The sequence below is a fragment of the Mustela nivalis genome (genome assembly GCF_964662115.1).
Source record: "Mustela nivalis genome assembly, chromosome: 7".
NCBI classification, from domain to species: Eukaryota; Metazoa; Chordata; class Mammalia; order Carnivora; family Mustelidae; genus Mustela; species Mustela nivalis.
Window position 1 is genome coordinate 37029607 of NC_139026.1, and position 15238 is coordinate 37044844.

Genomic DNA, 15238 nt, shown 5'->3' on the forward strand with positions numbered 1-15238 from the left:
CGCTGACTGGATTGCATAGGAATGAATGGTTGGTGTTTGTACTGTATAATTTTATTTTGGGAAAGAATAAATTCGAATGTTTAGGTAATAACAGCAGCTTATATATCTTGGCAACTATTCTAAGGGCTTTTCATGACTAACCACTTAAATGATACATAAGAAAAGTACTGTTAATATTGATATTTTATAGATGAGGAAACTAAGGTTGAGAGCAGTTAAGCAACTCATCTGAGGCCAAACAATTAATAGGTAAAAATTTCAGGAATCATTTTATGGGAGTCTTTTTTTTTTTTTTAAAGATTTTATTTATTTATTTGACAGAGAGAGATCACAAGTAGGCAGAGAGGCAGGCAGAGAGAGAGAAGGGGAAGCAGGCTCCCTGCTCAGCAGAGAGCCCGATATGGGACTCGATCCCAGGACCCTGAGATCATGACCTGAGCCGAAGGCAGAGGCTTTAACCCACTAAGTCACCCAGGCGCCCGTTCTATGAGAGTCTTAATCTGCTGTGCTTCTTCTCAAACATGAAAATTTTTCAATAATTTAGAATGAAACCTTCAGTAAATGCATTTTAAGAGTCAGCATCACTTTCTAGGACAATAAACTGAAAGGAATTCCAGAATTAAAAGTTAAAACATATTACCAAATAATATATTTATTCTAGGAAAAGACATAATTGATTTGGAGAAGAGTCACCGAAGTGCAGAATGGGGCAAACATGCGTCAGTCCTCTAGTTTTAATAATGAAGAAATGGATTCCCGCAGAGATGGAATTAATTTACTCAAGGTCATATAGGAAGATAAAAGCAAAACAAAATTAATAGCACAGATATTCTGACCTTGTTCCTATATCACAATTCAGAATCTTAAATCCTCTACTTCTGACTAATTTATCATCTGAGAAGGTGGAATGTATGACATATCTTCAAAGTTAATTGCTGAATTATTAAGAGAGCCATCTGTCCTAGTTTACCTAGTGAGCGTACGTAAGAGTTTACTGGCATGGCTTGCTGCTCTAAGGTATGCAACTTGTGAAAAGCAAACAAGTGTAAAATGAGAGCAAGCTTTCACTCCTTGAGAATCTCCAAAGAGACTGTTATTATGTAGACATGACAACTGCCATATCAAGAGCAAATACACCAACTAGTTTATGACTTAACGCCAAGTTAAACTGAAGGTGACCAATAACTAACATTCCATTCTAGGTAATAACTTAGCTAAAGAAGAGCAAGCGACTTTCTTTCTTTCTTTTTTTTTACTTTAAGGTAAAAGCCATTTTAGTATATTTTGGTATATTTTGTATATTTTTACATGCAAGCAGTTTTATATAATTTTCCTCAGATTTACTGACATATAATTGACAAATAAAAATTGTATGTATTTAATATGTCAACTTGGATGTTTTGATACATATATATACACTGTGAAATAATCAACACAATCAAGCTAATTAATATATTTTTCACCTTACATAGTTATGATTTTCTTTTTCTTTTGTGTGTGTGTGTTTGTGGGGAAAACACTTGCAATCTAACCTCTTAGCAAATTTGAAGCATACAATATAGTATTTTAAACTAAATTAGCCATGTTACTGTATATTAGATCTCCAGAACTTTTTCATCTTGAATAACTGAAACTTTGTACACCTTGGTCAACATCTTTCCACACAACATCAAAGAAACATACATTCTTCTCAAGGGCATTTAAAACATTCTTCAGCATAGATCACATGTTAGGCCTCTGAACAAGTCTTAACAAATTTAAAAAAAGAGAAGTCATTCCAAGTATCTTTTCTGACCACAATGGAATGAAACTACAAATCAATAATAGTAATAAAAACAATAAAATTCATAAATATGTGGAAACAATACACTCTTGAGAAAACATTGGGTCAATAAGGAAATCAAAAGAAAATTTGAAAAGTATCTCAAGACAAATAAAAATGAAAACACAACATACAAAAACTTAGGGGATGGAAAAGTGATACAAAGACATGAAGACATGAAGTTTATAGCAATAAATCCTGACATTAAAAAAAGAAAGAAAGATCTCAGAGGAACTAACTTTACATCTCAAGGAACTTGATAAAGAACAACTAAGACCAAAGTTCACAGAAACAAGGAAATAATAAAGACTAGAGAAGAAATAAATCACATAGTTAATAAAAACAATAGAAAACATAACAACTAAGAGTTGTTTGAGAAGATAAAAATTGAACCATCTTTAGGTGTATTCACTAGGAAGAGAGAAGACTCAAATCAGAAAGAGCGGATAATGTTATGGGCAGTTCAGAAATAAAAAGGCTCAGGAAGAACTATAATGGGGAGATGTTTGTCAGGTTAGTTGATTTCTTGCTTAGCCACACTGCGGTCATTACAGAAGCCTGTGTTCCCCTGTTTCATGTAATTGAAACGTGTACACAAGATACACATTGTCCATTAGTACCCAAGCAAAGACAAGAATAAAGAGGGCCCAGCCAGCCTTCTTTACCTTGAGAAGTGTTGGATTTGATTCTGCAGATGATAGGCTTTTTGTAAAAGGGGACAAATACAAAACAGAAGAAAGAAGCCAGAAAGCATCTCTGAGTAGAACCACCATTTACCAACACACACATACCAGATACACACATACCAGGTTGCTAAATTTGTTTCTACCTTCAGGTTCCTAGATTAAAGTGTTGTTTGTTTCATTTCTTCTCTGACAACACTGCTGTACCAAATATGTCTTGATCTGTATGTTATTGGGGTTAGGTCTGTTGGAATCAGCTCCATTAATAAAGTAAATTTCCCAAAAGGCACTGCTTATTTTCTTCCTGTCAAAAATAAGGACTGAATTGTTCAGAATTGGTTTACATATTTTAACTGGTTATTCTAAACTGGCTTCTAGAGTTGCATACTTCAAATGCATCCAATTCAATGAATAACAGTAAATCTTTGCTTATTAAAAAAATATAACCTATTATTTAAGTTGTTCATGAAATTCTCTGGTAAAGATAACTAGAATTGCATAGTCCTTCATAACAGAAAACAGTCTTGACTTATAAAATCAAGTTGTTCGTTTTTTTTTTTTTTTTCTGATTTTCATCCAGGCATTTATTTAACAAATATTTATTAGAACCAAACACCTGTCAAGAGCAAAGCTAAGGACACCTATTACTGATTACACGCATATTCCAGGTTTTTGTATATTTCTCAACTGGCACTGGACCAAAATTCAAGAGATATAATGCTTATGTCATAAATAACTATATGTGAGATATATGTATTAATGCACGTGTGCGTGTGTATCTTAAAGATTTTATTTATTTGAGAGAGAGAGAAAGAGAAGCAGACTCCCCAGTGAGCAGGAAGCCCAATGAGGGACTCAATCCCAGGACCCAGCAATCATGACCTTAGTCAGAGCCAGATGCCTAACCAACTGAGCCACCCCGGTGCCTCTATATTTAAAAAAAAAAAAAAGGCTAGCTAAGAATTGATGGTGAGAAAACACTAAGATAATCTATTTCTTCTCAGACTTAGAGCAGACAGGGGCAAACAAGCAAAACAAAGGGGCCTACAAACTAAAATGAAACAGGATCTGGGATCCAAGCCAGTGGGGGAAGCCTAAGGTGCTACTGAGAGAGGACAAGATTTGACCTAGGCAGAGAGGTCAAGGAGGGCTTCCGTGAGGAGAAGACACTTGATCTGAGGAATATATTTCAGGCAACAAATGGCAAATTCCTATAGTAGGAAAGAGCATTATAAAGCTTCTGGAAAACAGGAGCAGGCTGTGTCTTAGAAGGGAAGAGAGAAATTCAACAACCTTCAAGGGTTGAGGAGCCAAGAGTGATTAGGACTGAAAATGCCCATTAGCATTTGGAAAAATAGAGATATCCAGGGAAATTATCAAAAGCTGCTATAATGGGATGACGGCGACAGATGCCAACGGGGGAGGGCGGTGGAGGAAGGCAGGCCTTCCAAGATGAAGAAAGTGTTCTAACTGCAAGGGGATAAGGGAATTGAGAATTTTTGTGGGATTTGTTGTTGTTGTCATTTGTTTTAATGAAAGAAACAGAAATGTGTTACAAATTTGGTAACTACTGGGAAGCTAAAGCCGAAGCAGAAAGCCAGAATTTCCTATCTTTCCGCCCTGTACATGCAGAGCTATGTGTCCTCCACGGCAGAAACGAAGATCGTATTTTCCACTTGAGGAGTTCCTATTGGAACACACATTGTCTCAGGTGGGTGACTCTTAACATATTCAGAAGTTAAACTGATTTTCCAACTTAGAGATAGCCATTTTTGAGTTTTTTCAGCCAATGCAGTTATAGGTATGTATTAAATTTCAGAATATTAAAAAAAGATCTTTGCTGAGAAAAAGGATTCATTCATTATTCATTCATAAAATATCATGAACCACTTACAAGCAATAAGAGATATGTTTTATGAACTATAGATGACTTGGGCACATAATGAACTAGTACTTCAGAACATCAATTTTTGTTAAATCAAAATTCATCATTACATAAGAATATCATCACACTCACCAATTCACTATCTACCTTATAGCTCTGAAATGCTGTAATTCATTAAAAATGAATATAGGGCACCTGGGTGGCTCAGTGGGTTAAAGCCTCTGCCTTCGGCTCAGGTCATGATCTCAGGGTTCTGGGATCGAGCCCCGCATCGGGCTCTCTGCTCAGCGGGGAGCCTGCTTCCCTTCCTCTTCTCTGCCTGCCTCTCTGCCTACTTGTGATCTCTGTCTGTCTAAAAAATAAATAAAATCTTTTTCAAAAATAAATAAATAAATAAGAAAAGAAAACTTTGAACATACTGAGCTGTGTATATGACTTTATTTCTCTTTAGAAAAGGTCCATGAGTGATCTATTATTCTATTCACTATGAAAAGAATGCATTTTTAATTTTTAGTGGGAGATTTTAACTTCCTAAGTAAAAAAACACTTATCAGACAAAAATAAAATAAGATTAATTGGATAATGCACCTAAAATTGGGGGACAAAGGGGGATGATCATTTTGTGGAGGTTAATAAATGTTTTCTTCACTTGCCGGACTGGTGACAAGCCAAAACTCATTTTCAGTTTATTTTAGTTTTGTTTTAATTAATGGAGGAGGTACGTTTTTTCTCTGTATTGTGCAGCTCAAATTGTCAATTAATCCCCTGAGAAACAGTTCATTTACACAATAAATTTTACCTACCACCTGGAAGGCCCTGTGCGAGGCACAGGGCGGTGGGGGGGGGGGCATTTACAGAAATGACAAACATCTCCTGTCTTCAGAGTTTCCAGTATGACAGCACTGAATCTGCAAGGTCAGAGAAATCGAGATGATATAACAGAAGCTCAGAGAAACCTCCATTGGCCTGAGGAAAAGCAAAGGAAAACCAGAGAGGAGATGATATTGAACTTGCTCCCTTAAGAAAAAGGACCACTTTGCAACAGGATGAGAAAAGTGGAAGTTCACTAGGAGGAATAACTCAATCACTGTCAGATCTGCTCATATAAATGCCCGTATTATAGGATTTTTAAGTGGGAAGCTGAGTCTGAGGCCAGGAATCAGAGATAAGACTTGAAACATAGTCAAAAGTAGATGACGATCCATCACTTGTATCAGGCAAATGAGTTTGAATTATGTTATTTAAGAGACAGGAGTTCTTTGAAGGCTTATTTTTTTTTTTAATTTTTGAATTAAACTTTTTATACGAGATAATTGTAGATTCACATGAAAACAGACCATGCACCCTTCACCCAGTATTCTGCAGTGCTAACAGCTTGCAAAACTGTAGTTGACCATCGCAGTCGGGATATTGGTATAGTCAAGACACAAAACAGTTCCACTGCATAAGGATCCCTCATGATGCCCTTCAGAGTCACAGGTGTCCATTGTTAGTATACAGAATTACAGTTCATATCTCTGTGTTCTTCTTGTACCCTGAGACCTCATTGAACTCACTTGTTAATTATGGCTTTTTTAGATGTTCTTTAATTTTCTACATAGATAATCACACAGCCTCAAAAAGAAACATTTTTTTTTCTTCCTTTCTAAAATGTTTTTCTGGGGACGCTTGGGTGGCTCAGTGGGTTAAAATTTTTTTCTGTTTCCAGGACTATGTTGAATAGAGGGAGAGAGTGAGCCTCCTTGCCTTGGTCCAGACACAAGAAATATTAAGCCTTTTATCACTAAGAACTGGCCATTGGCCATTCCTTTAGGGGAGGACTATGGGACAAATTCTCTGAAGCTTTTCTTCATCTTGAGGGTATCCTTATTACTTCTTTATTCTCAAAGTATATTTTGATGGATATAGGATTCTGGACTGATAATTCCTTTCTTCTCACTCTTGAAAAATGTTGTGTCACTTTCCTCTGGCCTCCGAAGAAAGACCCTGTCATTCAAATGGCTTTCCCGGGATGTCTGGGTGGCTCAGCTGGCTCAGTGGCTGACTCTTGATTGTAGCTCAGGTCATGATCTCAGGGTCCTGGGATGGAGCCCCGAGTTAGGCTCTGTGGCGAGTCTGCTTGAGAATTTTCTCTCTCCCTCTGCCCACCCCCCACACTCACACACTCTCTCTCTTTCTCTCAAATAAATAAATCCTAAGAAAACAAAAACAAAAACAAATGGCTTTCCCCCATAGGGAAGGTATCCTTTCTTTCTCCCAAGTCTCAAGATGACTTTTTGTCTTTAGCTTTCAGAAGTTTATGGTGTGTGTGTATGGGTGGGTGTGTGTGCACGCGCACGCGCGCACACGTGTATTTCCACAGATTAACCATTTGGAAGTTTACCCAGTTTCTTGAATCGAAAGATGCATGTTTTTGGCTAAACTTAAGAAGCTGAAAATTTTCTTTCTTTTTTTTTTTTTTTCGGTGCTTTTTCAGCCCCTCTCTTTCTCCTCCCCTTTCATGACTCTGATGTCAAAAATGCTAGCTCTTCTGTTATCATTCCACATGTCCCTGAGGCTCTGCTAATTTTTCTTTTCAGTTATTCTCTTCTCTTGTTCAGACTGGTAATTCCTATTGTTCTTCCAGTTCACGGATTCTTTCCTCTGCCTCCTTCATTCTCATATTGAGGCCATCCATTGGGCTTTTTTTCTTTTTAATTTATTATTGAATTATAGGTGACATACAATGTGTTATATTAGCTTCAGGTGTACAACACAGTGATCTGACAAGTTTATACATGACATGATCCTTACCACGAGAAGTGCACTCATGTACCATCTGCCATGATACATTATTGCAATATTATTGACTATATTCCTTATGTTGTACTTTTCTTCTCTGTGACTTATTTCTTTGACTACTGGAAGTCTGTACCTCTAAATCCCCTTCACCTATTTCACCCACCGCATCCAATGAGTTTTAATTTTGGTTATTGTAATTTTCTTCCATATGGCTGCCCTTTATAATTTCTATACCTTTATTGTGACTATTTTTCCATTTCTCTCAAGAATGCTCAAATCACATATGGAAGCACTTTTATCATACCTCCTTTAAAATCTTTGTCAGATAATTCTAACATCTCTGCCATCTCAGTGTTGGTCTCTATCAATTATTTTTTTCATCAACTTGAGGTCATTCTAGTTCTTTGAAATGAGGGGTATTTTTTTTTTCATCAAAGCTTGGATATTGTATATATTATAATAGGAGTCTGGCTCGTGTTGACATCTTTTGTCGCAGATGGCTTTACTTTAATTTCACTCCATCGAGGAAGGGACAGGAGGGGTTAGAAATCCAGATACTTCGTCTGGCCTCCACTGATACCCAACTGGGAGAATGCTTCTCACTGCTGCTGGCTGGGTTCCACTTCCAACAGTAGGCTTCCACTGATAACTCCCTGATCTAGGGAGGTTAATGTGCCCTGTTACTGCTCCCTGCATGGCCTCCTCTGACAACCACCCCAATAGGGAGTAAGAGGGGTACACCTCATTATTGGAGGGTGGAGGTCTAAGTCCAGACTCCTAAGGGCTTATCTGTCCTTGCAAGTTTGAGGGGGTCCTCATTACTACTAGGCAGGGATAGAAGTCTTGGCTCCCTAGTCAAACTTCTCTGACACCCCTATGGGAAGATGGAGATGTCCTTATAGCTCGACAAATGCAGAAGTCTAAACTCAGCTTTTGTTGGTGGCGGGGAGAGACAGCGTGGATTTTTTTTTTGTGGTGTTTTCCTAGCGTAGAGCCATCTAAAGTTTTATGTTTTACTTAGGTTGTCCCTTTCCTACTCCTTTGGCTTAAGAGATTGTATTTCTTTTTTCCTTCTCTTTCTCTCTCTCTCTCTCTCTCTCTCTGTGTTTGGTTTAGTTTTGGGGTTTGTTTTTTTGTTGTTATCTTTGGCATTTCTGTGTTTAGCAGAAATCTAGGATACACGCAGGAAAAATAAAACCTGGGGTCTTAGCACCATGTTGATCCTTGGGTCCCAAGATCCCTAAAACTAGTTTCCCTTCTTCTGTCCACCTTTCTGTCTTCTCATGTTCTAGACATGCTTGTGACTTTTAGTTCTAATTGGAAGAAGGAATAGAGAAAAGTATGTCATTTTCATCTTTGCAAAAGCAGAACTCAATCCTTTGAAGGATATTAGGCAACAAGTTCTACGTTGGCTTTTGCATTTTAGACAGATAATTATAAATGGGGAAAGCTCAGAAATTGGAGGTAGAATAGAGGTATCCTGGAAGGGCATTTAAAGGCAGAAACGCCTGTTAGAATGTGCAATAGACTGATTATCAGATGAAAACCTGAAATATACAACTGGAGAGCACAGGCGCAAGTCAGATCAGAAGCCAAACACAGAATATATATCAGTAAATGACATACTTCTGCACATTGGCTGAATATCAGCTTTGAATATATGGCAGGAGGCAGGAAAGAGAGAGAAAACTTTCGAAAAGTACTAAAACATAAATTCAACAAAGTATAATGAGTGGTAGGGTGTGATATGTAAAGATCATGAAATCTGAATCACTCCTTAATTCTTAGTTTCGAGGACTGGGTAGATGCAGGTAAAATTAACAAAACTACAGAGTACATGGAAAGTACGTGGAAAGAAAATGAGGAAGCATGGAGATGGTGAGTTCAGTTCACATCATCTTGGCCATAAGGTGCGTACGCACCATCCAAAGATGGGCTACCAGTACGTTGGTGCTCATCAGGAAGCTCTGATATAGACAGGAGTAGTTGGAAACCTTGGTTTAATTAGTACTACTCAAATCCAACTGCAGGAAGATTATCCCCAAAATATAAGCAGAATGAGAAAAGAAGACTAAGAATAACACCCTTATAAACCCTAATGTTTAGGACCAAAATAAGAGAAACTGAGAGAGGAAAGGAGGTCAAGCTGCCTGAGAGAGAAGAACAGAGAAGTGGAGCTCAATGTGGTTTCATGAGAATTCATTGCGTTTAGGGTGTGCTATGCACTGTGCTGCAAGACTGGTTTTGGAGGGTCTCACGCTCTACTAGATATAAACGGATAATATCAAAGCAGTATGCTCGGCTCAGTGATCAGCGATAGACATATGCTCAGGGGGCAGCTGGAACCACAGAAAAGGCATGAAACAAAACCAAAGGCTGTATGAGGAAACTGACAAGATGGTAACATCTAAGCAGAGTCTTCAAGCATATTAGGAATTAACCAGGTAAGGAAAGACACAGGAAAAGTTATGCCAGAAAGAAGAAACAGTACCACAGCAAGAGGGCATGGAGCTCAAGAGGAGAGAGAATTACTTGCAGGAGACAGCGTGGCTGATGCACTGAGAGTGAAAAGAAAATCAGACTGAAGACCTTTTGACTTGGTCATTTATGAAGTCAATGTTGACCTCTGCTGCGCTAGATTCTAGGAAGTAATGTCGATAGGAATTGCACCACAGTGGGATAAAAAGCAACTAGAAGAATATGAAATTCACAGTGTGGATTTGGTACTTTTTGCAAGGAGCCTGGTGGAGAATAAAATAAAGATGGGATAGCTAGAAGTGGGCAAAAATCTAAAAAGCTTTGTTTTATTATCAGAAAGAATAGAGGATGTTTACACAGTGTATTAAAGAACCAGAGTGCAGATAAAGGGTTTTAGAATGTAGTTATTATATTTAATCCTTTACATAAAAATACTTATAAAGTATCTACTCTTCTTGAGCACATCTTTCCAGGATAAAGACAAACAACTGAGACCTTTTATTTGTTTCAATAAACTAAAAAAATAATAAAAGGCTGATGGTAAATGCACAAGAACAATATATTCTTCAGCTCTACAGGCAGCCTAATACTTTCAAATATAAATACTTAGAATGGCATCTTCAGCTCTGTTACGTTTATGTTACCCCATACCACAGTTCAATATAAGTATTCTGTATACAGGTTTATTTTGTTTACTTCAAAAGGAATGATTATTTTTTAAAAACCCTTTTATTCTATTGCAATAACTTTGGTACAATACTTTCTAGAAATCCTTTCCGGATAGAGATCAAGCTGATTAGTATATGTTTTTCATAATATAACTTTTACTGGTTTTATTCACACAATTTAAATAGTGGCTATTATTTTCTGTGTCCCTTTCTCTTTTTGAAATTATATATATATATTTTTAATATTTTATTTATTTGACACACAAAGAGAAATCACAAGTAGGCAGAGAGGCAGGCAGAGAGAGGGGAGAAAGCAGGTTCCCTGTGGAGCAGAGAGCCCAACGTGGGGCTTGATCCCAGGACCCTGGGATCATGACCTGAGCTGAAGGCAGAGGCTTTAACCCACTGAACCCACCCAGGTGCCACTTGAAATTATATTTTTAATTGAAAGAATATATAAAAAAAATCTCCTGCCCCCAATCCAAATTTTTCTGTTCCCACTTAGACACTATTTCTTTAAAAGTTTCAGTAAAAAATAATTATCTTTAGGTGGTATTAATTTCATTTTATTACCTCATACAGAACTGTTGTGTTCCCATGTAGAAGGGGTCCATAACAGATATAGGAATGTCCGACAACCCAGCCTAAGTCAGAGGCTGCCCACCACACCTAAAAAATAAGAAATAATAAAATACATACATGTTCACCAGGGAAATGTGCTGTCTCATGAATTTAAAACCATGATTACCTCTCCAGGTTTAAGTCCATAGATAGAAGACATCGTCCAGTTTAGCATCACAGCATATCCCCCCGTGGGTCTCACGACACCCTGAAGGACAGAAAACGTGAAGTTAACATCACCAACCAATGGGTTCAAAGATTCTTTGCTTTCACATTATCCATCTTAAAGAGTTCCTGTTTAGATTATTTTTTTAAAGATTTTATTTATTTATTTGACAGACAGAGAGATCACATGTAGGCAGAGAGGAAGGCAGAGAGGGAAGCAGGCTCCCCACTGAGCAGAGAACCCGATGTGGGGCTTGATCCCAGAACCCTGGGATCATGACCTGAGCCGAAGGCAGAAGCTTTAACCCACTGAGCCACCCAGGCACCCCTGTTTAAATTATCTTATATTCTATTAACTACATACTACTTTGGCTTTCCTATAATTGAATTTACATAAATATTTATTTGGCTCTCTCAATCATAAACACAGAAAAATTTGTCTCTATCAGTGTACTTACAGAATCCAGACCAGTCTTGACTTTCTAAAGAAAACTAAATGACCTCACAGAATCACATGAAATAAATATTTTTTCCAGGGTAACATAAATTAACAACATTACATTTACAGATATTTTTCCTGAACAAAAATGGAAACTCTCGGGTGCTTGGGTGGCTCAGTTGATTAAGTAACAGCCTTTGGCTTGGGTCATGATCCTGGAATCCCAGGATTGGGATCAAGTCCCAAATTCAGGGTCCCTGCTCAGCGTGGAGTCTGCTTCTCCCTCTGACCCTACCCTCCTCAAGCTCTCTCTCTCTCTCTGTCCTTCCCTAATAAGTAAATAAAATCTTTTCAAAAAAATAAAAAATGGAAACTCTCAAAATTAAGTGCACAGAAAAGTCAAAAATAATTGTGTCCTTCAAACACAGGCTAACGTAAGGATGGCGATCCCTTCATATTACATAACAATAGGATGCTCAGAGGAAACAAAGTCATATTCTAACAGGAGCCTCATTACAATGCTATACTGGGGACTGTGCTAGTATAGTATTAGAGCTAAACAATTCTTTAATGATGAATTCTGCAATTCTGACAAAGCAATCCTCCTGGGTGCGAACTAAGGCTGGCAGATTTGCCTTATATAGCAAACGTGGGGCAAAAAGTAGGGATTGTTACATCACAGTATTACAGCCTTCATGGGCCAGTTTCTAGCAGCTTTCCATGATATGGAACACATTCAACTTTCATACAAGATTAATATTTGAACACTGGCACAAGAGTCACCATAAATAAAAGCTGATGATAAATTTAATAATTGCATTTATTGCTTCACTATAAACATTAATCAACATTGGCTTAAAAAGGCTTAACCATGTGAATATTCAGAATGATCACATGAATGCTTTCTAAAAAAACAAGCTATATTTCACTCACATGAACTTTGAAGCTTCTTTTAGAAGAGCAATTATTATTCCTCTGTGCAGAAAATAATTACTCTACCTAAAGGCAAACATGGCCCTAATTAATACATGTACTACCAGTTGGAACCTTCTGGCATAACTCAGAAGCTTTAACATGCGTACGTGAATCCGAGAAATGAAAAACAAACTGACTTTCCATTAGTTACTAAAGTTGCTGCTCTCCTCAGGTACCACTAATAAAACAGAGATATCCAGCTGGAGAACACATTTTATCTACGTGCAGAAACAGCTAGTCTCTTGGCGAATGTCTCACGCAGCTTCCTTGGCATCAGACAGCTACTTACTATGTTGCGTGAAATGGTTCACATGCAGCTGGCTTCTCCATCATCACTGGAGTATTAGAAATCCTTAGTCCCCGCCAGTAGGTTTCTACATACATCCTCCCACCATGTAAACTGAGCAGCAGTTCTTTTCTGGGGATATTCTGTTCTGTCCTCCATGAACTTCACTCATTAGTTTGTTTTATTGAGATCTTTTCTTATGATTCAATACCTTGAGGAATTTGATAGTCATCAACTTGCAAATTTTTTATTCATTTTGTAGAGAGGAAAAAGTGAAGGTTTTTTCATGGATAATATGCTATCTATATACTAGGGTAGACAGTGATAAGTAATGTCAGTAATGATTTCATTTAATATGTTTCAGAATTTTCTCTCCATCTACCAATCCCTGCATTTAGAGCTCATTGTTATCAATAATTCTAAGTATTACTATAACTGGGTACATTTTTAGATTATACGGTATAAAAGGTAAGATGAATCCACTGAGAATGATAAAAAGGAAGAAAAGGCAAGAAAAAAACCAAAAATGAGCAGTAATTCATTTGTAAAACTGAAAAGATAACTTAAAGGAATAAGCTATCAAATTTCTATTTAATTCCCAAGCAGACTTTATCCTATAACCTTCTTTAGAGGATACTACCTGATGCTCCTTTCCCCAGAAAATGGTGAGTGCATCCATTTGATGCCCCAAAAAGTGGGATTTAAGAATGAGACCATGCATGATTAAGCATTTAAAATTATAGACTATCTATAATTTAATTTATTAAATCTTATTAACAAAAATATTTCCTTAGTTCTAGCAATTATTGCTTTTCATTTTTCCCCATGCTAATACCACCCAAAAGCTACAAATGTCAAAACGACTAAACGTTGTCATCAAAGATTCTTATGAAAAACAATTAAAATGGAGCTAATAGAGAAAAGCCATGGTGTCTGTTTTTCATTGGTCTTTGGTATCCACTTATTTTTATTTTTTTAAGGATGAGTATAAAAATTTCTGTTAAGTATTGTTTTAGCATTCATTAATCTACGTAATAGATCTGAAACTTGGTCTTTGCCTCCAAAATATTTGGGTAATAATTATCAATTTTCTGAGTATTTGATATGGTGTAGGAAAAAAAAACCTGCATAATTCCATTCTACATCTTCATGTAGATCTTTCATAGAAAGTTTGAAAGTAAAATAAAAATGAAAAGATTAGGTTGAAAAAGAGAATTTCTTTATTGTAATATTAATATGTGACTAAAAATAAGATGATAAAGCTTTTTCATTTCTTATTTATAATCACATTTTCCAAGTAATGATAATTAAAATGTAAGAGAAACATTGTTCAGCCAATGAAAACACATAAATCATGCTCAAAAATGAAATCATCATATTCTAATAATCAAAATAAATCAGAAAATAAAAACTCTTTTAAAACATATTTAAGGAGGGTGCCTGGGTGGTTCAGTCAGTTAAGTGTCTGCCTTCAGTTCAGGTCATGATCCCAGGGTCCTGGGATCGAGTCCTGCATTGGGCTGCCTGCTTGGCGGAGAGCCTGCTTCTCCCTCTGCCTCTGCTGCTCCCTCTGATTGTGCTCTCCCTTTTTGTCAAATAAATAAATGAAATATTTCCTAAAAAATGAACATATCTGAGGAGTGCCTAGGTGGCTCAGTCGGTTAAGCATCTGCCTTCAACTCAAATCATGATCCCAGCGTTCTCGGATGGAGTCCTGCATCTGGTTCCTTGCTCAACGGAGAGCCTGCTTCTACCTCTGCCTGACTCTCCCTCTGATTGCACGCTCTCTCTCTCTCTCCTCCCTTCAGTCTCTCTCTCTCTCTCTCTGACAAATAAATAAAATCATTTTAAAAAATTTTGAAATCTTGAGTATGATGTAAAAACACTTAATGTCAGCACTTACTCCTAAAACCCAAGCATGCTGCATTTTACACTTTTGAATATCTGTTATTACTTTCCTTATGTACTTATACTTATGTTCTTATACTCTACCTACCTTAAAAATAAAAACATTGGATGAACTAATATATTGTCAGAAAAGCCCTGTAACCTGCCAAAATACTGTTCTGGTATTTGTAGTATTAGCCATAACACTTAATGTCTTCTGAGGAACTTGAAAAACTTCCAGATGGGAATAACACTCTACACCCTAAATAAAGACATGAACGTGAATTCTATCTCAGAAATGCAAAAGGGGGGCACCTGGCTGGTTCAGTGGGTTAAAGCCTCTGCCTTCGGCTCAGGTCATGATCCCAGGGCCGTGGGATCGAGCCCCACATAGAGCTCTCTGCTCAGTAGGGAGCCTGCTTCCCCCACTCTCTCTCTCTCTGCCTGCCTCTCTGTCTGTCTGACAGATCTCTGTCAAATAAATAAATAAAATCTGAAAAAAAAATGCAAAAGGAGACAACGTAGAGGGGCTTTTTAAAACATGCAAA

The 15238-nt window shown here is 37.2% G+C and overlaps 1 protein-coding gene across 1 annotated transcript in view; it reads right to left on the reverse strand.

Moving 5' to 3' along the window:
* Positions 1–15238, reverse strand: part of ACSS3 (acyl-CoA synthetase short chain family member 3) — a 156255-nt gene that overhangs the window by 75722 nt on the left and 65295 nt on the right. Inside the window, exons 6-7 of the mRNA XM_082742779.1 lie at positions 11066–11146; positions 10891–10986 (exon numbers count right to left, since the gene is read on the reverse strand). Coding sequence (XP_082598905.1) covers positions 10891–10986; positions 11066–11146 — 177 coding nt within the window. The remainder of the gene's footprint in view (positions 1–10890; positions 10987–11065; positions 11147–15238) is intronic.